Below are 22,117 nucleotides of genomic sequence, written 5' to 3'. Positions count from 1 at the left end.
TGCACCCTGTTTCTTTGGAGCAGGTGGCTCAGAATGACACATTGAACCCTTAAATATAAAGTTAGTTTAACAAGCTATTGAATGATTTCACAATTAATGGTTTCATATATGTATTACTACTCTTTTTTGTTTCATTGTGCCATAATTCATTTTAATCCCAATGCAGTTTTGGTCAATTAGGAGCTCTATATTATTAGAAAATATATCTTTTAAAGTTTGATTTAATTAAAAACATTGCCACCAGTCAATACACATATTTCTTTCAGAAAACCACAACGTTGAACAAAATATTTATTTTTGACAATTACATGACCTCTAACGTTCCAAGAGGTGAGAAAGACGATACAAAAAGTTGCCATAAAATAAAAAGCATGAAAAAAGTGACATGAGTTGGCAGTCCTAGTCCCATGTTTAACCTAAAAACACCACAGCACTGACAGACACATGGAGGAGGCGTTGGAATGTGATGAGTAGTGTGTACCAGGACAGACGGCTTTGCATCTGAGGAGTTAACATCCTGCTACAGGTATCATTGCTCTCAATGTGGGGTCAACACAATGAGCCCAAAAAACAGCAAAGAAAAATCACAAAACTAAAATTCAAATCAATAGATTATCTGAGATTCAGCCCTGAGATTAACACGTGGACAATAACTTTTTTTAATCCAAACATTTTGTAAAACATATTTCAAAATCTGTATTTGGTACAATGCAAACATTTGCCTGTAATTGAAAAACAATTGCAGTGAAAATTTCACCTCAACAAAATATAAAATACACGAAACATAAGGATGGCACAAATTAAATAGATAGGTGGTGTTGCAGGATAAAGAGATTGGGATGTGTGTGTGTGTGTGTGTGCGTGTGTGTTGTTTCCAGACGAAGCCTTCGGCTGCCTCTGTGTGGCGATCCGTTAACATGAAGCCATGGCTGTAATGGACCTCACACACACTGGTCTCGACAGCACGGCGCTGCCCCTAGTGGTGCTATGCAGAAGTACATAGTTGTTATACCAACACTGGTCACATATAGACTTCTCTCTGAAACAAACAGGCTGGCTCACAGGCCAAAGCCATGACCTCAGCACCCGATTCAACTAGTACAAATACTAATCTCAGTACAGAGATTCAAACAGGTCGACGGGTTCATTGGGAATTAGCCTACCATGCCCCTGGTATCAATAACAATAAAGTCTGCAGCAGAAAATGCATGCAAGCTGCCTTCTGTCATCAAGATGTCCAAATAAAGGTAATATACATCCACTGATTTGTCATTGCACCACAAGCTAGTGAGAATAAGAAAAACTATACGTCTTATACGTCAGATAAGGCTTTTTAAGAAAAGGTTCAGGTGGAAATTCACCATTTAGGCCCAAGTCAAGAAATGAAATTGCAGAAGTCGAGTAGTAGAGGAATCTTTATACTAGCATGGCCATTTCTATTGAAATTAAGATAGATGTAAACCAAAGACTCTCAAGGTCAGCATAGAAATCTGCAAACACACATCCTTCTTAAACTTAAGTGACACAGGTGAAGCCGAGAGGTCTTTTTTATCCCAAAAGAGGGTTTGTTGAGGTACTCCAAAATTGTTTTGAATACTGTGCTGCAAAAATCAGAAAATTAAACTGAATTTTTTGCAGCTCTGGGGAGAAATCCAAGTAAACAGCAGATGGCTTGCATTGAGAGGAATCCCTTTACTTCCAGGAACAAATCTAAGCTTGCTTTAATTTATGATCCCCTTAGAGGGCTCTCAACAAAATCATGTTGAAATTTCATTAAGATACAAACTGATTTAAGGGCACATTGATATTCTCCCAGCCTGAAGTGGGAGGCCAAAGTGCTGTGAGTCAAAAACAATCTCTAAAAACAAGGTCTCACCCTGATGGTTGGAAGACCTGTGGACCTCTAAGAGGCACACGAGTGAGCCTGAATCAAATGATGGGGTGTGGGGTGGGAAGAGACCAGACATGTTCAGTGTCACTCCAAAGTGCTTCCTGCAAAAACCCTCCATGAGAATACATTCAAACACAAACTGTTCAGTCCCCTCGTCAACATCAACTGGGCCCAGCATTTAGTGCAAGTGTTGTTGGGGTGTATGAGAGACTTGCTTCAGGGCACAGCTCTTTGTGGAACCAAACGTAACGCCATGTGCTACGATCCCAAAAGCTGTTCTGTTTAACAGAACCCTGTTGTGTCGACAGCGTCCAATCAGGTACCTTGTTCTGCAAGCGTCATATCTTGACCGACCAGCATCTCCTTGACTGGCTTGATATTTCAACATTAAACTACTTAACCAATAATTTAATTTAAAAACACACAATCAAACCTCTTTGACAACTGCTTAAGAAAAGTCCAGAAATAAATAAACCAGATATAATGAAATACTTAAAAAAATCTTTAAAAAATTAAATATCTTTGATTGTTATTCATATTTACTCCAGGAACAGAAAACCCATATAAATAACTAGAGTAATAACACAAATGACAAATTCAGCACGTTACTGTATGTGAGTGTATGTGTCCGTGTCCCCGTCAGACTGAACTCTGGAGGTTTTGGTGACCGGGCGCCTCCGGCGTCAGTGTCGGGGGTTAACAGTGCAGTTGCAGAGCAGAGGGTGAAGTTAAGGTTTTCGGGTGCTAGCTGTCAGTCAGAAGAACCCTGGTCCACAGTTACCGTGGTTACCAGCAGAACGGGAAGGAGAGGCCCTGCAGGATGTTGTGTGTGAATGTCTGGATGAATAAAACAGAAACATATGTTTTAAAGTGATGAATTCATCTGAATCCATTTATTCTTATTCTGGAGGAAAAAACACAAACACAGCCTCATCTGTAATACTTATTTTAAAAAAGTTAGACAGTATGCCACGTATTTTATTTCTGTCATTTCTATGCCTACTTCCTTCAATTTCATTCTGGGGGCTGTCAGAAACTATTTACACATGTTGTGTGAAACACTGCCTCCATCTGTTTGCTTGATAAGTAACTTGCGTACTCCAGCAATTTAGTATTGTATTACTTTAGTATTTAGTATTGGGGGAAAAAACTGTCAAATTGAAGCAGCAGAGGCTAAGAAATCCCAACTTTTAGTCCCCAGTATACACTTCCCCATAATACACCTTATTAGCATCTGTCATTAGACCTCCATGCCCCCAACGCTGGATTTTTTGTTATAAATTTGCCATCTCCAGTCTACTTTGACCTCGCTGATGAGTCATTTTTTCAAACGTGACACAACTAACTCCAGATCTGCAGAGGACATGAGAGCAGAGCAGGTATTTACTAACCTCGTGAGGTTTCTGCTAACTTTGTCACCTGTCATCCCATTGGTTCCCTGGAGGGGCTCTGAATCTCTTGTTCTGAGGATGGATGAGGAATCACAAAATATTTTAATACAGTCACACATGAGTTTGTTCCAACAGTGGACGGCTAGATCTATAGTAGCATAAACACACCCAGTACTACAGCTTGCTTGTGTGTGTGTGTGTGTGTGTGTGTGTGTGTGTGTGTATATATATATATATATATATATATATATATATATATATATGTTTGCAGTTATTTGTGCTTACCTTGTGCTTTTTACACTTCATGGAAAAATTTTCTTCGATGAGTACACCATCTGGTAGAACAAGAACAGAACAGCAGTTAAAGAAGCCACACTTAATCTAAAAAGGTGCAACCACCCACACTTGCATGTTCAGGTATAGTGGAAGTGATAACATCCAACCACACAAGAGCTATTCACAGACAATAACTCAGACACACTCACACAAAGCACCAGGCGTAGGTGTATTCAACATCACATTTGAACAGATACAATGTTAAAAGATACAGTGTGGATATTTTTCAAAGTCGCATAGTAGGAGGTACTTATCCATAATCAGTGTATTACCTACAGTACATAGTGGACGGCACAACTCCAGTTTGTGTTATTGTGTTCTTTGGTGAATCAAAACTAACCATTTAAGAACACCAATGTTACACAATAACACAAACTGATCCGAGGCAGCGTTAGACCAGCAACTCCCTTGCTTTGCGAGGTAAAATTACTGTTTTTGTCAATGGAGTCTGGTGACTTTGAAGAGAGCATAGATAACAGCTTCAGTTCCCCACTGAAAAAGGCTGTCTGACGGCAAGGTGTGGCAGTGAAAGTATTCTAAATATAGCAACAATTAAACATATTTATTTTGGTGGGACTTTCTTTTGGGTGGCTAAAATATGAAAGGAAGGAAAAGGAAGGAAGTGAAAGGAAGGAAGGGAAAGGAAGGAAGGAAGTGAAAGGAAGGAAGGAAGGGAAAGGAAGGAAGGAAGTGAAAGGAAGGAAGTGAAAGGAAGGAAGGGAAAGGAAGGAAGGGAAAGGAAGGAAGTGAAAGGAAGGAAGGGAAAGGAAGGAAGGGAAAGGAAGGAAGGGAAAGGAAGGAAGGAGAGACAGAAGGAACATCAAGAGGAAGAAGAGTAGGCAAATGTAAAGCGGTGCAAATATTATAAATATAGTGTACTCTTAAACTGATGTTCATTTTTTTTTTTAACATGGACAAATAAAACCAGAACTGACTGCGTGGCTGGATCCCATTCAAAATAAATTGGACCCTTCAAGATTAAAGACAGTTACAACATAGCTATGCACACTGTAGCTGTAACCATGCACACGGATAAGTAACTGTACTTTGTTCACATGGTGTGTGTGCAGACAGGGCAGAGAGCAGCACTTCACCTGACTGCAGAGCACATCTGTAGTGGTACTTGGTGGGACAGCCTTTACAGAAGCAGCCCAGTGTAGCACCCGGGTCACTGCACGCTGAACACATCTAAACACACGGCAGATAAAAGGACCAATGAAGACATCATGTACACGTCTGCTTAGAACAGGCTTAGATACCAGGTATACAATCTGATATCTCTTACAAACATATACACACCATCAGGGATATTACTCTTAAAGCTTTGCAGGTAGTACTTACAAATGACAAGCAGATGTGTATGATTGAACCCCTGATACATGATCAATGCTGAGTTTTGACTAGACAAGAACAATAGGGAAGCTCCTTCAAGGTCTTTCTGTGAATTTAAAACCTAAATGCTGTATTTACCAGCCATCAGGCTTCTATGGCCTTGAAGTTAGATAATTAAACTTGAGTTTTTAATAATAAGGAGGACCTGTAGACACCTTATTAACATATCAGCTTTTCTTCAAGGTCCTCAGTTATCCATATTGCACAGTAATGTCCTAAATTCATCATTATGAAGAAAACTTATTTTTACTATCATTATTATTATTATTATATTATTATTATTATTATTATAAGTTACAATGATCCTTAAAAAACAAAACAAGACCAGAATTATAAACCTGAATAATAGCATCTTAATGAACTAAAAAGGAAGTTATTTTATATGCTAGAAGCACTATAGCATGTTAAATTAGGTACTACATTAAAATAATGTCCTATAATTATTAACGTACATACTGAAGATGCTCCTGTCCACACACCCACCCACACTTTCAAAACCGTAGATAAGAAAATGTACATAGTACAATTACCATCACCTTTGATACCGCGATATTGGTGGACTGTTACAAGCCTAGCTGTAACACAGGTGTTACATTATCATTGGCTCTGTTCCAGCCAAGTGTCCCAGGAACTCATGCCAGTGAGCCAACACACCTTACAAACTCTGAAGTCAGTTTCATAAAGAAATACTCCTTGCTAACCATTTCACAGATCTTCCCGTCAGAAACTGCAGAGAATAGTTCTGATTATGAATAGAGTCATTTAACACACAGCCTTTAACTTTTGTCATATAGCTGGCAGCAATCTAAGGGAAAACATGACTTAGTCTACCACAGCGCCGCTAAAGGAATACTTCCTCTACAAAATGATCCTTAACTCAATATATCAATAACTCACTCTGTTAGCTTGAACTCGTCAAGAAATTGTTTCTCTTGCAGGCCTCCACGGCAAACGAATAATCAAAAACATTGAGAAAAGTGTTGAAGTAAATGTGGGCCACGTCACAAAACCTTACTATTAAAATGATTCAGAATAGTCAGGATTCACAAGCGTGCGACTGTTTATGCAGAAGTGTTTATGCGATTAAAAGCTAAGGGGGAAAAGTACGTGGACATTGACCAAAGATCTCTGTCAAACTCCTGGGAAAGGGAATAATGAAGGTTCAAAACTCAACAAATAGAAATGAGATCTGGACATGTTTGCAGAAACAGATGTAGAGCTCAGTGAGATGTTTCTGTCTGCTCTGGACCAGCAGCAGGCAGTATCATTGCAGACCTCAGCTTTTAAAGAGCAGTTCTTGTTGAAATGCACAACAAAATCAACATTCAAGCAATGCAAAAATGTGTTATATTTAAAAAAAATCACAATGTCAATGTTGTTCTTCTGCACTAATAATTCCCAATCTTTTCCTAACTGACATAATTGTCTAATTATGCATGCTTACTCATGCTTTGATTTGATAACGCAGCTAAAATCTATTAGTATCCTAGAAACTAGAAAAACAAGTAAACAGGCACACTATAAACGCATGATCATCCTTCATCTTTTGTTCATTTACAGCTCCATCATCAACCACATCTGTGTGAATTTTGAAACTGTATTCACATTATGGGATTAAAGTTTAGTTTACCGTCTCCTGGGCCACCTTGACAGCCTCCTCCAGTCCGTAGACTTTGCCCTTAACAAGGAACACACCTGCGGACCAGATGCCACAGTCTTCGTGGAGCCAGTATTCACAGGGCTCCAGGGGAAGCACAGGGGGGCTGTACCAGTCCTCCACATCAGCAGAGCCAGCGTCTGACCGAGCCCGCTTAGCTGCAGGGCTGCCAGTATTGTCAGCTGTCCACCGGTGGCTCTCTAGGAGACCCTGCTGCTTCAGCTTGGCTCCTGGCCTGAGAGGTCGTGATGTGGGTGTAATGGCACGCTTCCTCCCCCTGCCTCTAACGATGCAGGAAGAAGAGTCTGAATCGCTGTTGTCGTCCCCGTCCTCTTTGTGGTCCGACATGCTGGCTGGTCTTTTGATGCCTGGCCGGTACCCTTCAGGGTAATAGGGGCCGTGGAGGTCCCCCAAGTCCATGGCGTTGGCTGGCTGCCGACACAGGCAGCAGACGAGAGCGCGCTGGTGCTGGCTGTGCATGGATGCCCGGCCCAGCTGCAGACAGGAAGTGCTGGGTACAACTGCAGAAATGAAGCCACAGGGGTGAGCCTGCTGCTGCTGGCCCTTCTTGTGTTGTGTCCTGACCTCCTCGGGGTAGTTGATTACAGTGTACAGTGATGACGATGACTGCTGATGCTCCACGCGGATGAATGGAGAGAAACTGTCCAACCTAAAGTGCCTTTTCTCCTCCTTGAAGTTGACATACTTCAACCTGATCTCTGGCTCTTTGGGGGAGAACATGGAAGAAGACTGGATCCATTGTTGTTTCTTTTGCCTCCTCTTGGGAGTGCGAGACCCCTTAGTCTTGGCAGGGGGACATGTTTTGTTACCTGTAGCCTTGCCTTTCGCTTTGCCTTGGCTTTTCTTTGGAGATGTTGATGGTGGTGGGGAAAATGTTGCCATATGAATTTCCCCTGAAGGGTCAGGGGGAGAAAGATGCTCTGGCTCCTTTGAGTTTCTGTGGAGATCAAACTGAGGACTCGACTGTGATGAGGGTTTCCTCTTTGACTTCACAGGGCTAGTCTGCGCTGAGTGTGTAGGGTGTGAAACATCCTCTGGCTCCTTCTTTGACTCCTTGTGCACAGCAAACTGAGAGCTGTTTGGCGGTGTGCTGCCATTAGATTTTTCAGAATGATTGAGTTCTAAATCAGAGGTAGAGTCTTTGCAACTATCAGTGTTAATGTTATTAGTTTTACCTCTTTTTATTGAAGTTCCTGCTTTTTGTTTCATTGTTTTCACTGAGAAAGGTGCTTTTGCTCTGCTTTTCCTTTTCCCTACTGACAGGATGTCATTCCTCTTAGGACTGGCTAACTTAGAATCACTAGCTGTCGATTGGGAAGCATTTGCTTTCTTTTTGGTGCGTATGCATCCTGACACTTTATACCTGCTGGAGTTTATGTTCATTACTATAGCCTCTAACCGCGTCCCTCTGCCGGACCGCACTGGCAGTTTCTTTTCTTTTAAAGTTCTCTCTTTTGCCTTTGCCTTCCCATTCATGTGAGGAATGACAGTCTTGAGTTTGTTTTCTGAAACATCTGACACACAAACGTCATCTGTCAAGTCAATCAAAGGCTCTAGCACTGCCTTTCGTTTATGCACAGGCTGCTTATTTTCAGCTCTTGAATCTAACCTTGTGGTACTATTGCTGATGCCAAAGCCTGGCTGAATGGGACCCTCTATCCTCAATTCATCGCATGCAACCTCATCAGTTGTTTCTAGATAAGAGTTGTCTCCGCTGGGTGAGCTGGAGGCCTGAGGCAGGATGAACACATCCTCCACATTGTCCAGTGAGGTAGCGGACGGGGAGACAGGGTCCTCCAGAGGACTGATGTACTCCCTGCTTAGTGAACACAGATCTCCAGCTCTCACAATGTCTGGGACGACCACCAAGTCCTGTTTCTTAGACATGAGAAATAGCACCTCAGAGCCTCTCCTCTCCTCGTCCTCCCCTGTGGCAGGGGTGAGTGTCTCCGGTGAGGATTTAGCACATACTCCTAAACTCGAACAGCTATCAGCCTGTCCATTCTGCAAACCCTGACTCATTTCCAGAGAAAGGCTGTGTTTCTCTTCGCCTTTTACATGCTTATCCCAGTCGCTTGAAATGACTCCACTCGTGAACTCCTGAGGCCCCTGCGTTGGACATACTCCCCCATTGTTCTCTGGTCCCACATGAGCCTGAGACAATGACTGAAAAAGTTCTGTCTGAGTGGCGAGGTCTCCAGGCCCATCAAGCTGCTCCAAGTACTGCTGGTTCAGTGCATAGCCAGTATCCCCAAGCCCTTCATCTGAGTCACAAGGAGGATGGTGGGACAACTTGCTAATAGGCGGCACATCATACAGAGGCGAATGGCGAGGCAGGGAGTCGTGAGTGGAGAAGACATGAGACCTGCTCACGTAGGAGAGGGTGACTGTAGTGTGGGAGAAGGCATTGTCTGGTTGAATTTGATCCCCTGATTGAAGAGTTGTGTCAGAGGAGCCAGTCTCTGAGAAGGGTAATCCGGGGTTGCTGGTGCCAGAGTTTGGGTACCAGCCGGGGCTCTTGACCATCCGCAGAGCATCAAGGGACGTGCTGTTAAGGACACGATCTTCGCCTTTCCTGGTCAGGTCAATCACAGTGGGGACACTGGAGGTGGTGAGGTCTTGAGGCTGTAGCTCATCTAAGCTCCCAGGTGGCTGCTCCATAATAACTGCAATAGACGGAGAGTATAAAAGGAAGTGGTGCAGCTAATAATGATTTATGTCTAGGAGGAAGCATATCATTTAATTATCATTACTCTCTTCTTTTTTACGTTGGTTAACTACTCTTATCTAACCAGAGTGAGAACATGTGCTCTTCTCCAGGCACTTGAGGTCATAGATTACCTACTTTTAACCTCTTTGAGTTATACTTTGTAGGTGTGCTGTTCAATTCGATGCGTTTTTTCCCCTTACAGCTAACGTTGAACACTCAAATTTCAATAACGTTGGAGAACATAGCATAACTGACCATTTACGTTTTTTGGCTAATTTCCAATCTACATTATTATTTTTTGAATATTCATAATATCAAGTTGATAGGTTAAGAATACAGTCTTTCTTAAGACAACCTACTGACTTTATACGACCAACGGTTGACAGGTCACAGTTGGTACATAGTTAGCTTAGCCTAGCAACAGCTAACGTTAGCTAGCTAGGCCCGGCTTAGCTCCGGTAGCGTTGCAGTTCGCCGAACTACATTGAATATCTGGCAGCTTGTAGGTATTTTCATTAAATATCGAAAACGAACGCCACAGAACGTGACTTTACAGCTTCGACTAATCGTTAGCGAGCACTCCTTATTTCGGCGAGGTCTACTACCCCAAGAAGCTCATTATTACGATAGCATGACAACTTTTATAGCTTACTGCTCCACATAGTTCGTTATTGCCCAATACGACACTTGGTAACTTTCTTGTAAAAATAACGGCCAAACAGATTAATTAAATTGTAATGTAATGTTGTTCTTTGCTGTAATACATGCATACCGAATTGAAAAGTGGATCTTGGCAGTTCGAATAAGTATGTTTTTATTCCTACTACATTCCAAAATTCAACGATAAGCAATGTTTTATTAAATTGCAGATAACTTTTCGTAGAGTTTGGCTGTACGTCCTCTCCATTTACGAGAAGGGTACACGTCGGGCCCGGCCGGCTGGATGAAACAAAGACAGAGCGGAGGTAAAGCGCTGTGCTGCTGATCAAAACTTACCCGGACGAGAGAGAAAAACGTCCAGTTAAGAATTCGTCCCACCCTGCATCTCTTTCAACAACCCATCTACTCTAACAAATCATAATAACACTACAAAGACAAAAAGCCCAACATTAAATACAGATACACACACTTTCCAGGAACACACTACTCTGATACCAGCAGTGTCAAATTGTTCAGACTATAATCTCAAACTTCCGGATGCCCCCTTCATAATAAAACAATTAGTGATGCGTTTCAATATCTTTTTTTATTTTTAAATAATAGGCAGACAAAGTACAATATAATATCAAAAAGATGAAAATTAATAAACGCATAATTTCTCTAAATGTTTGCAGGAACAGCCTATTGTTTGTAAGTTAATTTTTCCTTGACCCAGCTGTTGCATGGAGAGTGTCAAAACTTCAGAAACTATAAACCAGGCGACAAACCCGGGATGATTTAGGCTGCTGTCTTTTTCCTTTTTCTTGGAGTGACATAATTACTGGGCATTACTTTCAGCTGTGTGCTGTTTAACTCTGGGTGGCTTGACATGTAAAGCCACGAGTTAAACAGTTGTCACTCGGCTGTGGAACAGAAACGCATTAAGGGAGTAAAGTGGTATGCCCCATAAGAAATATTATTTGGCGTCATTTTCTAATATAGTTTATAAAAACAACTATAAAATACTACTTTCAAAATAATAATAATTTGCCAGCATTTGTTGTTGCTAACACGTGATTAGCATGCCCCTCTGAAGCCAAGTACTATAATTTATTGTTTTACACTGACTTTATTTGATATACTGGTAAGTGGTGATTAATGAAATACATAATAGGCACAGATAGGCAACCAATTGCAAATTTTATAACTAAAGCAAGAACGTTCAGCATATATTCCACATACCCCAAGGTTTTATTTTAGACACCTCTGGTGGCCTTGAGAGGTTGAAAGGCATTTGTCCAGTTTTTGCTCCATCACTCTCCATTATAATCATGTATATATTTGCCTAAAATCATTGTTGTAATAAATAAATTATTTGCTGCTGGCTGCCTCAGCCATGACTGGAGCAGATGAGCATGTGAAGTGAAGAGAAGTGAAGTGAAGGTATTGTGCATGAAACTTCCTCTTTACCTTCCGTCCTTCCTTCCATTCTTACTCCTTTTCATCCTTCCTTCTTTCCTTTCGTCCTTTCTTTTTAATTTCTTTCCTTCCTCCCTTTTTTTCAACCTTCCCTCCCTTCCTTGTTTGCGTTCTTCCTTTCCTCCTTTTATTTGTTCTTATCTTAATTTTCCATCTTCCATTCTTTCCTTTTCTCAATTTCTTCCATCCTCCCTTCCTTCTTTGCTCCCTTTCTTCTTCTTTTCCTAATCCTCTGTAACTTTCTTCCTTCTTCCTTTCTGATAAAGGAAGGGTAGAAAGCAGGAATTAAAGGAGGGTAAGGAGTAAAAATGGAAGGAAAGAAAGAAAGAAGGGAGCAAGGAAGGAAGGAAGAACGGTAAAGAGGTAGAAAGGAAAGAAGGAAGGATGGATGGAAGGAAGGAAGGGAGAAAGAAAGGTAATAAAGAAGGAAAGAAGAAGGAAAGGAGGAACAAATGAAGGAAGAAGGAAGAAAGGGAAAAAGGAAAGGATGGAAAGAAGGGAGCAAGGAAGGATAAAGAGAAAGAAAGAAAGAAAGGAAGAAAAAAATGAAGGAAGGAAGTAAGGAATGAAGCTAAAGAGGTAGAAAGGAAGGTAGGAACTGTTGTTGACTGCTGTCTGCTTTAATAAAATAAAACATGAACAAATGGGGAAACCATTTCTGTTAAATGAGTCTGAAGTACCATTATAAAAATAGCAGAATTAAAATAATATAAAATAGCAGAATTAAAATAACATTGGAGATCATGCCTAGTTTCCGTATCTGTGCCGTACTCAACGACCCTCCTGTCGGAAAACCACATTCATCACACCATTCTTGTAAATGTTTTAAACTATCAGAGCCATATTTTGAAAGCATGAGATCAACAATGCGCCCCTGTGGCCTTTCAACTGCTTTACTCCCTTCGGTTAAAGCCAGTTTTCCTCCAATACACATTTATCAGAGAAACTTCCTCTTGTTCCCGTGGTAACACCGTCTATTTGATCTCAGGTTTTTCAAAAATACACACTCTGAAATTTATCTCAGTTACCTTTACACATTCAATGTTAAACCAGGTATAGCAAAAATTAATGAAATCATTTAAATTAGTTTAAAGTGGCATAGAGTAGCAGCATTACAACATAATAATTCACCATTAAAAGGCTAAGATAAAAAGATATAAAATAGAGTAGCAGCATTACAACATAATAATTCACCATTAAAAGGCTAAGATAAAAAGATATAAAATAGAGTAGCAGCATTACAACATAATAATTCACCATTAAAAGGCTAAGATAAAAAGATATAAAATATCACCATTAAAAGGCTAAAGTAAAAAGATATAAAATATCACTATTAAAAGGCTAAAGTAAAGAGATATAAAATATCACCATTAAAAGGCTAAAGTAAAGAGATATAAAATATCACCATTAAAAGTTTAAAGTAAAAAGATATAAAATATCACTATTAAAAGGCTAAAGTAAAGAGATATAAAATATCACTATTAAAAGGCTAAAGTAAAGAGATATAAAATATCACTATTAAAAGGCTAAAGTAAAGAGATATAAAATATCACCATTAAAAGGCTAAAGTAAAGAGATATAAAATATCACCATTAAAAGGCTAAAGTAAAGAGATATAAAATATCACCATTAAAAGGCTAAAGTAAAGAGATATAAAATATCACTATTAAAAGGCTAAAGTAAAGAGATATGTTTTTAGCTTACTTTTGAAGATATTGAGCAGGCCAGCCTCCCTAATGTCTGCAGGTAGTGTTCCATAGCTTTGGTGCATAATTGTAAAAGGCTGCATCCCCGATTTTAGACTTAAACATCAGTACATTGAAGGGATAGTTTAGAGTTTTTGAAAAGGGAATTGTATGAGGTACTCATCCATAGCCAGTGTGTATCTACGTTAGACGGCTATCAACACGCAGAGAGGACAAGACAGACTGTTACAGACCAGAGGAGCACAGAAGCTAAGCAAAGTACTGCTGTGGACCTAAAAGAAAGGCCCATTAAAACATTTTTATATTAGTGTACGCTATGAGAAAAAAAAAAAAAAAAAATATATATATTATTCTACCTTATCTTTTGTTAAAGGAGTCTGTGGCTTTAAAGAGAGCATAGATAACAGCTTCAGTTCCCCGTTGGAAGGGGCTGTCTGACAGCAAGGTAAGGCAGTGAATATAACTACTCTTAAACAGATTTCTTTTTTTGGGACTTTCTTTTAGGTGGCTACAATAGTTTGCTGCGTCTACAGCAGCACATTGCTTTGCTTCTGTGCTGGTACTCCCGTCTGTTTCTAAACTATACATTTGATAAATCATTAAACCTGAGTGCTGTGTACTCATCATTTTTTTTATCGTCCAAATGTATGTACTGTATAGCAATTGAATGAAAAACTGAATTGTCATGTTGCATTTGTTTGTCAAAAACAACTTTCAAAACAGTCACGCAACAAAAAGGGTGCAAAAATATTTATTGCTAATAAACCTGTAGTCAGATGGTGTATATTTGCTTTATATTTACAATAATAGAGTACAAAGGAATGGGAATGTGAAAGAAAAATCCCAACCGTTTAAATAAATACAAAGGGACTGCCACTGAACAAGACTACAAACACAACCGACTCCAACACCTCCCATACAGCTGGACCAATGATTGCAGCGAGAGAAAACAAAAACTCTATAGAAATGTTCATATATATATATTTAAATTAGAGTCAGTGAATCCCATCCAGATGCATTAAGATGTCGCCTCCCCCCCGGCTCTCTGATTGATCCAAGGATTGAAGGGAACGTCTAAGATGTAGAAGTCAGGCAGGGAAGCAACATGGTGGGTATTTGTTTTCTAATGCAGACGAGCATTTTTGTTTCATAGCTTGTTTTACTGAGTAACACTTCCATCTGTGCTGGAATGATGATGGAGCGGTGGAGCGTTAACGTGCGGACCTGAACGCCAGACTCATTCCTATGGTTTAGTTATGCACTACTCATCAACATGTAGTCGTGTTTAGCCTTTAAACATCACATTTATGCCTTTGGCAAGCAACAGTCTAGGGAGTTAAAACAGTAGCTTACACAGTCATAGTTTTAGTGTGTGAATGACAATGCTCAATTAAAAACAGTATTTACAGTAAGACATGGCAGCAAAAAATAAACGATACAAAAAATGTCACAGTTAACTGAAGTGCATGGAATGCAAAATCTAGACATGAAATTCAAACTTCATACCATGTTTTTTTTGTGTTTATAATATATGATCTGTGTTTCGTGACCAGTGTGTAGTGTAACTAAATAAGTAATTACAGAGCTAAAATATAGTGGACTTCTAAACATGCAGCAAGGTAGGTAGACATGATGCGTCGCTGTCAGAACTCCTTAGCGTCTTTATTTTCAAACAGGTGGAGTCTCTGCTCGGCTGTCAGCCCTTCCTTTAGACTCTGGAGGGACGAAGAGAGAAAAAGCAGATGTTAATAACGACCATCGTAAATTCTTCTGGACAGATGTGCTGTCCCTAAGCAGGCAGTGCTTCCCTTTGTCAGTATAAATCTGTTGTCACCCAGTGATTAAATCTGTAAAATGGAATCATGCGAGCCCACGCACCACATTACAGTCGTTTGTAAAGCCGTTTATACCCTGTGTGCAATGGAGCCCCCAAAACTCTTGCAACCGTAGCTGAATCCTTCTAGCCGCCAGCTAACACTTAACAGACGTTCACAGACACTATTCGTCTTCCCTCGTTGCTGAAATACCGACAAGCGAGACACAGTGAAGGAACTTCTATTGATACTATTCATTGTGTCATTATTGACATTTTTTGAAATGCGTGTCGTTTAATGTTTCCCCCCTCATAATGTCAAACCAAACTAAAACTAAGTAGCATTATGCAGATAGCTTAGTCAGTGTTAGCTCGCTGGCTAAAAGCCTTTTTGCTGATTCTTTGGGTTTTTGGAGCTCCATAGTAAGCAAGTCATTCACAAAACATATGCCCACTAATGTGAAAGGACACACAGATTAGTAATTATTAAAAACAGTCACATCTCAGACACAGTTATTCACCATCACATGTCTGTGGAGTGGGATATTTGTGCATATTATGTGAAGTAGTAATTCCAAAGTATTGAGTGCTTTAGAGGTGGAGGACACGAGGATGTGTTTACACCACCCGTTTGTGCGTCTGGTTTACCTAAAGGAGAAGGGGAAGGAGGCCTACACGTCCTCTGCAGCCCTAACTGTCCCAGGGCATGTCTCGACTCACAGACTGAGGACAGAAGGGGGAAAACACACCAGCAAGTGTGTTAGGCTACTGTGGTGTTCAATTTGTATCACAATCCCAAGACCGCAGTTTTGATGGAGTCACAAAATAGATTTAAAAAACAGCAGCTTTGCAGGTGACCACTAGATGGCAGTAAGTCATTTGAAACGGCTCCTCAGCCTTTGTTTGGTGGGAGACCTCTAATGTCAAAACAGGATTTTCTGTCAGTTCTGAATCTATTGCTGCTTAAGCAACATGACACAATGAGTGATACAGATCCATACAATGAAAATCCAGCATTAACACCACAGTGGGATGAAGGATTGTTTTTACTCTTCATTTGCTACTTTACAGGAAACCCACCTTTGACCTGATGGTGCGCTCTGAGCGTTTGGCTGCAGCAGCTGCCATCTTGAGGATGTCAGGGTTGCTTTTGGACTTCATGATATCTAGAAGGCAAAATGTGTCAGAGTTTAAATTAAGGGAAGCCATAGAAAAAGGGTCTAGTCCTCAGCTGTACTGAAGCTAATTTAGTTGACACACAATGGGCCTCATGAAAGGACCACCAGATTCAGACTAATTTAGCACATGAGTGATTTTAGATTGAACAGAAAGACAGCCCTTCACCACAGGGGGGGGCACTTTGAGTTAAACATAACAGCTTGGGGCTTAGAGGTTATAACATCACCACTGCCTTATATTCTCCAGTCCACCTCGTTACCTCTCATACTCCCTCGACAGCCTCCCGTCTCTAAGTCACGAAGATCTGACTACTTCTGATCAAACCGTTCTCTCTGATATGCTGATATTTGTTTCAGGTCCCCTAATACCATAACTTACACTGCTTCATTTGGCATTGATGCTCTGTGTTGGGAAATTCTTATTGTTACTCTTGGGAAACAACAAACTCACAAAGGTATTGGAACAGGAACACAGCAATTCTGGGGCATCAATTATGCTAATCAAATCTCCCAAACACGCACCTCCTTATGAACATAAGCTGAAACAAAAAATGTACAACAAGTATGTGCAGTTAAGTCAGTTTGATAACTCTGTCTTGGATCACTTGTCCAAGCAGGTATCAAAATGTCAAAGTTATTCTTGCAAGAGGCCTACTGCATGTTCCTCTTCTTCTTCTTCTTCTCGTAGTTCATACCATATCCTCCTTGCTCCATTTCCTCCAGCGACGGCTCCCCGAGTGCCTCATGAGCCAGCTGCAGCTGGTCTCTGAGCCGGCCCAGGTCCCGCTCTGCTTTGGCTTTGACGATGCTCAGCTCTGTGTAGATGTCCTTGTACTTATCTGTTGCATATTTCTTGTCCTGAAAACACATTGTTTGCCATTTCAGATAAAAGGTATTATTCATGTTGTCTCTCAGCTAGGAATCCATGGATGTGCGCAGTAAAAAGGGCTTTGCAGTGCAATCTTAACAGAAAGAAAACAGCGTACTCTTTGGGCAGCTTGGAGTTCGTCTTTCAGGGAGTTGATTTCCTGCTTCAGGTACTGGACCTCTGACTCCTTCACCCTCAGCATCACCTAGAGGAAAAGAAGGACATGACAAAAGAAGATAAAAAAGATGAGTGAAGCAGTGCAGACTTAATATTATGATATGTTATGAACTTTTGCTTGAACCTTACTTCAAACTCGTAGAGCTCTTTCCCCTGTATTGTGATGTTTGAGTCTCCTAATCCATCCTCAGACGTCATGGAGCGCATCTTGGTGATCTCCGCTGCGAGACGGTTGTTCAGCTCCTAAAAATGGCACAAAGAAAAAAGCTTAGAACATTTAAGCAGAAGGCAGTTATGCTTTCATGCGCACTCAAAACATTGTCCCTGAGTAAACATCTGTACACAGTGCGTTGTGTGTACCAGTGATCGTCTATTACAGTGTGTGTCTGCACCTGGTTGTGTGCATTGAGCTCCTGGTTCTCTCGCTGACACTGCCTGAGGGCCTGCCTCTCGGCCTCCAGCGCCTGGGCCAGGTGGGCGTTTTCCAGGCACTTCTGAGAATACTGCTCCGACAAGACCTCTATCTCCCGCTGGAACGAACACAGCTCCTCCCTAAAACACAACACAAAACCACACTGAGAGAAGATCTAATACCACCAGGTTGGGATCAGGAATAAAAAGGTGCAAATACAGAAAGATGTTCAGGCTCTGGTTTAGTTAACCAGTCAATCCTGGAATGAGGATCATGAAAGCACAGGAAGCTTCGTCTGTGGCGTCTCATAGAGCGAGCGCTTCCTCCATTGCTGTGGTTAATGTTTCAGACTCGTCACAGAGCTTTGGGGTGAGTGAATGAGCCAGTACACAGACCCAAAAAAACTAGCTTAATGAAATTCGGATTGATTTACTGTCAAGCATCCACGCATGTCACCAAGAACAGTGTTACAGCACGCTGAAGACAGGCAGGTGTGCTGGAACACAGAGTACCTCAACACATGTCCCAGCAAGTCATGAGCGACAGCTGCAAAACACTTTATTTAGTACTCAGACCAAATGAAACCTTCTTTAAATCGAGCAGTCAGAACACACAAGTAGTCTTAAAATGTCAAATTATAGACGGTACTTGAGAGTTTAAGACATTCAATAAATCTGTGTTTATTTCTGTAATTTTGTGGTTTTATAGCAACTTTCACAGGACATGAATAGCAACAATTTCTCAGACTCGTTTTGATGCTAAAACAGGCACCAAAAATGAGCAGAATGACGTCAACTCCACAGTGTACTTTAGGGTTATGTTTGCACTCATGTCACATGGGAGCGGTCACGTCAACATCCAAGTCGTAGCAACTGTGAAACTACGACCGAGACATCTTTCTGAAAGAACCAATATATATAATATTATTTGATTTTGCTATTAGGGAAGTTACTGGAAACCAAACATTGTAGTTCAAACAGAGGATGTATGATCAACAGCAGCCCAGTTCTAAAGACCATACTGCAGATAAACTAAGGACAACTTACTCATGCTGTCTGCGAATCTCCTCTATGTCTGCGTTTTCTGTGTTGCTGTTTGCCTTGCGAGCCTTGTCCAGCTCCTTCTCCAACTCTGACCGGTGGGCGTTTTTCATTGCTTCAATTGCTAAAGTAACAGACAATAAAGCTTTAATGAGTACGTACAACTTTCATACTTAGTTGTATACCTGGATTATTACTAATGTAGAATAAGCAAATACATTAGGGATACATTCTTCTGTGAGGTCAAAGGTTATTTGATTTAGGATGTCATTTACCAGCGATGGTGGCTGCTGTCTCCTCTGCAAGCAGCCGCTCCTTCTCCTCCTGCAGATTCTCCAGCTCTCTCTGGTTTTTCCTCTGCAGCTCATCGATCACCTTCTGATGAGAGTCCTCCATGGCAGCAAAGCCCCTCTCACAGGTGGCCTGAGACAGGAAAACATGGTGCAACTGTGAGTTCCGGGACCATCGGGACATGGACCAAAAGGTTCTCCTGACCATATAAGCCCTACAGTATAAGCCATCGTCCTTTATTTCCAGCAAATAACTTGCAAGCTACAGCCTGTTAGCCACGAGCAAGTTGAGCCTGTGTGAGTACAAAAAGGGTTAAGACGAGGAATGACAGGATACACAATACACTGAAGGAATGCACAGACAATGAGAGAGGACAGTGTAACAAAGTATATGCTGCCATTTCCTATCCACAGCAAAACATCCACTGAGCTCTTGTTGTTGAATAGTAACTGCAGCTAATATGCAAATCCTAATCTGCCCATGGGACAAATCCTTTATGGAACGTGGGGTTAAGGTGATCAGTCAGAAAGAGATGAGGAGAATAATCCTCATCAGCACACGTTCAGAAAAAGCCATTACACTGCAATTATAACTACGGTGCAAGTTTCCACAAGAAGGGATTTCAATGGCCTTTCCACTAGCACAACTAAAGAGCTGGTCCTGCTTCCGGACGCTATTCACTGCCACTAATCTGAGGACTCAGACGATGGCTGTGCTCTGGCCTGCGTCCCTGTCTCTGCCTCAATCTAACTCCAGCCAAACAGGGGAAATGGAGGTCCGGTGTGTTTTCACAGGGATAAAAACCCCCCGAGAGCTCAGACCCAGGAACCTACTGTGAGAGGCTGAAACGTCTCCCCCACAGAGCAAATGTAAACTTCCTGCTCTGACATCAGACCCCGCACAAGCTTTATTTAGAAGCATGTCAGGCTCTGTATCTTGTGTGGAAATATATCCTGGGTCACGGCAGGGACATGGACTCACGACTCAGACACTGCAGAGAATTTAATTAGCTGAGATATAAGATTACTTTCTGATCCACAAGTAAAACTCACAAACCTTAAAAAGTACTGATCTTTGTGTCACAAGGTTCCCACAGTCTCTAGACCAAACTGACATCTGGTTTACCGACTGTTTCGAGTTAAGGAATTATTGTGGCTCAACTTTGATTTGTTGCAATTAAAAACAACAATACACGTGGTTATTTCTTGGATTGGCTCCGTGGATACCTTCCATACTTTAGAAATGTAAATGACTTCAACTAACACATTACAAATAGCCTTTAATTTAAGCCTGAGCCTTAAAAATGTTTTAACTATACATTTGTGACCAGTTTTTACAGATTCATGTCTTCGGTGGGAACCAATGGGCTTATGGAGACACAGACAGTATGAGGAAGTGAGAAAGTAGTGAGACTTACACAGTGGAGGACTAACGCATCATTTCTTTTGGTCTTTTCGTGGGATTTGTTAAAAAATATAGAAAAACACCATAATAGGCTAATAATAATAATAAAGTATTTTAAACTAAAGTGGAATTTAAAGGGTTGGTTCACACAAACACACTTTCCTATACATCCCTTGCAGTGTTTAGCCATGAAGATTTAGTTTTAGTTCTGAGAAACGCACTGCTGGAAATGGAGGTGAATCTCATCTGAGGTACACAAACATTAAACTATTACATTTAAAAACTTCACCAGCAACCAGCTATTCCACAGACACTATGAACAGTATTCATGAGGAGCTATGTTTTACCAAAGGTCAAGGGTCAATAGTCTGTGGATTATCAGCGACACTGTTTATGGAGAAAGACATTTCTATTGAGCTTTTATTTAATGCATGTCTTGTGGGTGCTTTGAGCACCAAACAAAACAAATGTTCACCTGTTGGGGAAACCTCCACAAATAAAATCTAAACTGTCTGCTTGGCCAAATATCATTCGGGGCAAGTGAGAAAATATGTATTTCAGTTAGTTGGGTGAACTGACCCTTTATCATGACAAGAAGTATGAAAGCCTTGGGACTAGAAGTTTTACAAAATAGAGTCAATGCTGGCTTACTATCCTTATCCCACACGTCACTGCCTCCACCAGCAAATAAAGTCTCAGTCATCACGGAGATGTCCAGTATAAATTCCGTGCTTTGGTCTCGTCGTCACAGCTGAATTTACTGCTGATGACCGTGAAATGCAGTTGAGAGCTCGAGAAAAAGCTAGTAAGAAACCCTTTAGTTAAAACTACTAAGTGAAATAATTTAAATGCTATGTTATCAATGTTATTTAGAGAAACTAGGGATTCAAATTAAACTGTTAGTAGAAACAGTGAAAGGCAAAGAATTCAGACCCATACAAATTAAGCTTGTGGCTGAAATAAGTTTAACATTTTAAATATTCAAAAGTGTTAAAAAGGGTAAACTCTTTGCCGTTAACAGTTTAAAATGAGCTGAGTCAGTGGGTTAGATTAATAAGCACATTGAACTACGACCAGAGGAACTCATTTCAGAGCAGAAGTGATCGGATAGCTTGTGCTAATCTGATGTTCCCGTTACTCAAAGTTCTGATGAAACTTCAACAAAATGGGTTCCTCAGTACACGACACTGCAGCGCCAATGAACACACAAACCTAGAGGTTAGTTTTCATGCAACACAGAAGAAAGGTGGTTTATAGAACACAGAGCAAGAGTAGGGTGAGCGAGGTTGGGAATGGGAGAGGGGGTTGGGAAAGGGAGGGGAATCTGGAAAAGCCACAAAGGAAGACAAGGAGTTACAGATGGAGGACGGCAATGACAACGAGCGCTTCCACCTTCAGGTTTTCCAGGTCTTTCTCGTATTTCAGCCGTAGAGTCGTATGGTCTCCCTGCTCTTCACGGCGTCTCATCTCTCGGGTCATGACTGAGACTTGGGTGACCAGCTCTTGAATTCTCTCCTTCAGGGCGGATGTTTGGGCTGAGGCGTGATGCGGTGGTCCGTCTACGTCCGTCAAGTTCTTGTCTGGGTTTGTCGGACTCATCATGCATCTGAGCTCTTCCATTTCACGGTCAAACCTCTCCATGAGGTTTGTCCTCTCCGTCTCGTGCTTCTTCTTCAGGTTCTCCATGCAGTTTGTCAGGGAGTCGATCTCTT

General features: G+C 41.1%; 2 protein-coding genes across 7 annotated transcripts in view; both read right to left on the bottom strand.

Annotated features, from left to right (window-relative positions):
* Positions 1-274: 274 nt before the first annotated feature.
* Positions 275-10,566, bottom strand: LOC115024380 (transcription factor 20). Its single transcript, XM_029455877.1, has 6 exons — positions 10,395-10,566; positions 6,641-9,354; positions 4,713-4,806; positions 3,568-3,617; positions 3,283-3,354; positions 275-2,728 (listed from the first exon to the last, which is right to left on the bottom strand). Exons 2-5 carry the CDS (start codon positions 9,347-9,349, stop codon positions 3,307-3,309), a joined length of 2,901 nt encoding a protein of 966 aa, XP_029311737.1. The 5' UTR covers positions 9,350-9,354; positions 10,395-10,566; the 3' UTR covers positions 275-2,728; positions 3,283-3,306.
* Positions 10,567-13,957: 3,391 nt separating this feature from the next.
* LOC115024378 (myosin phosphatase Rho interacting protein) overlaps positions 13,958-22,117 on the bottom strand; it is a 39,066-nt gene continuing 30,906 nt past the window's right edge. For 2 of the 6 annotated variants that reach the window (XM_029455872.1, XM_029455874.1), the window contains 8 exons: positions 18,986-19,133; positions 18,717-18,834; positions 17,651-17,810; positions 17,388-17,501; positions 17,200-17,286; positions 16,909-17,071; positions 16,116-16,201; positions 13,958-14,937 (listed from right to left, as the gene is read on the bottom strand). In XM_029455872.1, the coding sequence (XP_029311732.1) occupies positions 14,866-14,937; positions 16,116-16,201; positions 16,909-17,071; positions 17,200-17,286; positions 17,388-17,501; positions 17,651-17,810; positions 18,717-18,834; positions 18,986-19,133 (948 nt within the window). In that variant the 3' untranslated portion in view covers positions 13,958-14,865. Of the gene's footprint in view, positions 14,938-15,683; positions 15,759-16,115; positions 16,202-16,868; positions 17,072-17,199; positions 17,287-17,387; positions 17,502-17,650; positions 17,811-18,716; positions 18,835-18,985; positions 19,134-22,117 lie in introns of those variants that run through there. The other 4 variants (XM_029455873.1, XR_003834120.1, XR_003834119.1 and 1 more) reach the window with 4 other exon arrangements.

Source organism: Cottoperca gobio, chromosome 19, assembly GCF_900634415.1.
Source record: "Cottoperca gobio chromosome 19, fCotGob3.1, whole genome shotgun sequence".
NCBI classification, from domain to species: Eukaryota; Metazoa; Chordata; class Actinopteri; order Perciformes; family Bovichtidae; genus Cottoperca; species Cottoperca gobio.
Note: the sequence above shows the minus strand (reverse complement) of the source record. Positions and strands in the feature narration are given on the sequence as shown.

What these genes read in the sequence shown, in the direction of transcription:
- LOC115024380 (XM_029455877.1), bottom strand. Translation starts at nt 9,349, where the DNA reads ATGGAGCAGCCACCTGGGAGCTTAGATGAGCTACAGCCTCAAGACCTC. An exon ending in TCAAGGTGGCCCAGGAGACG is followed by an intron (nt 4,807 to 6,640) that starts GTAAACTAAACT and finishes CCGTGTGTTTAG; the next exon opens with ATGTGTTCAGCGTGCAGTGA. An exon ending in CAGATGTGCTCTGCAGTCAG is followed by an intron (nt 3,618 to 4,712) that starts GTGAAGTGCTGC and finishes TTGTTCTACCAG; the next exon opens with ATGGTGTACTCATCGAAGAA.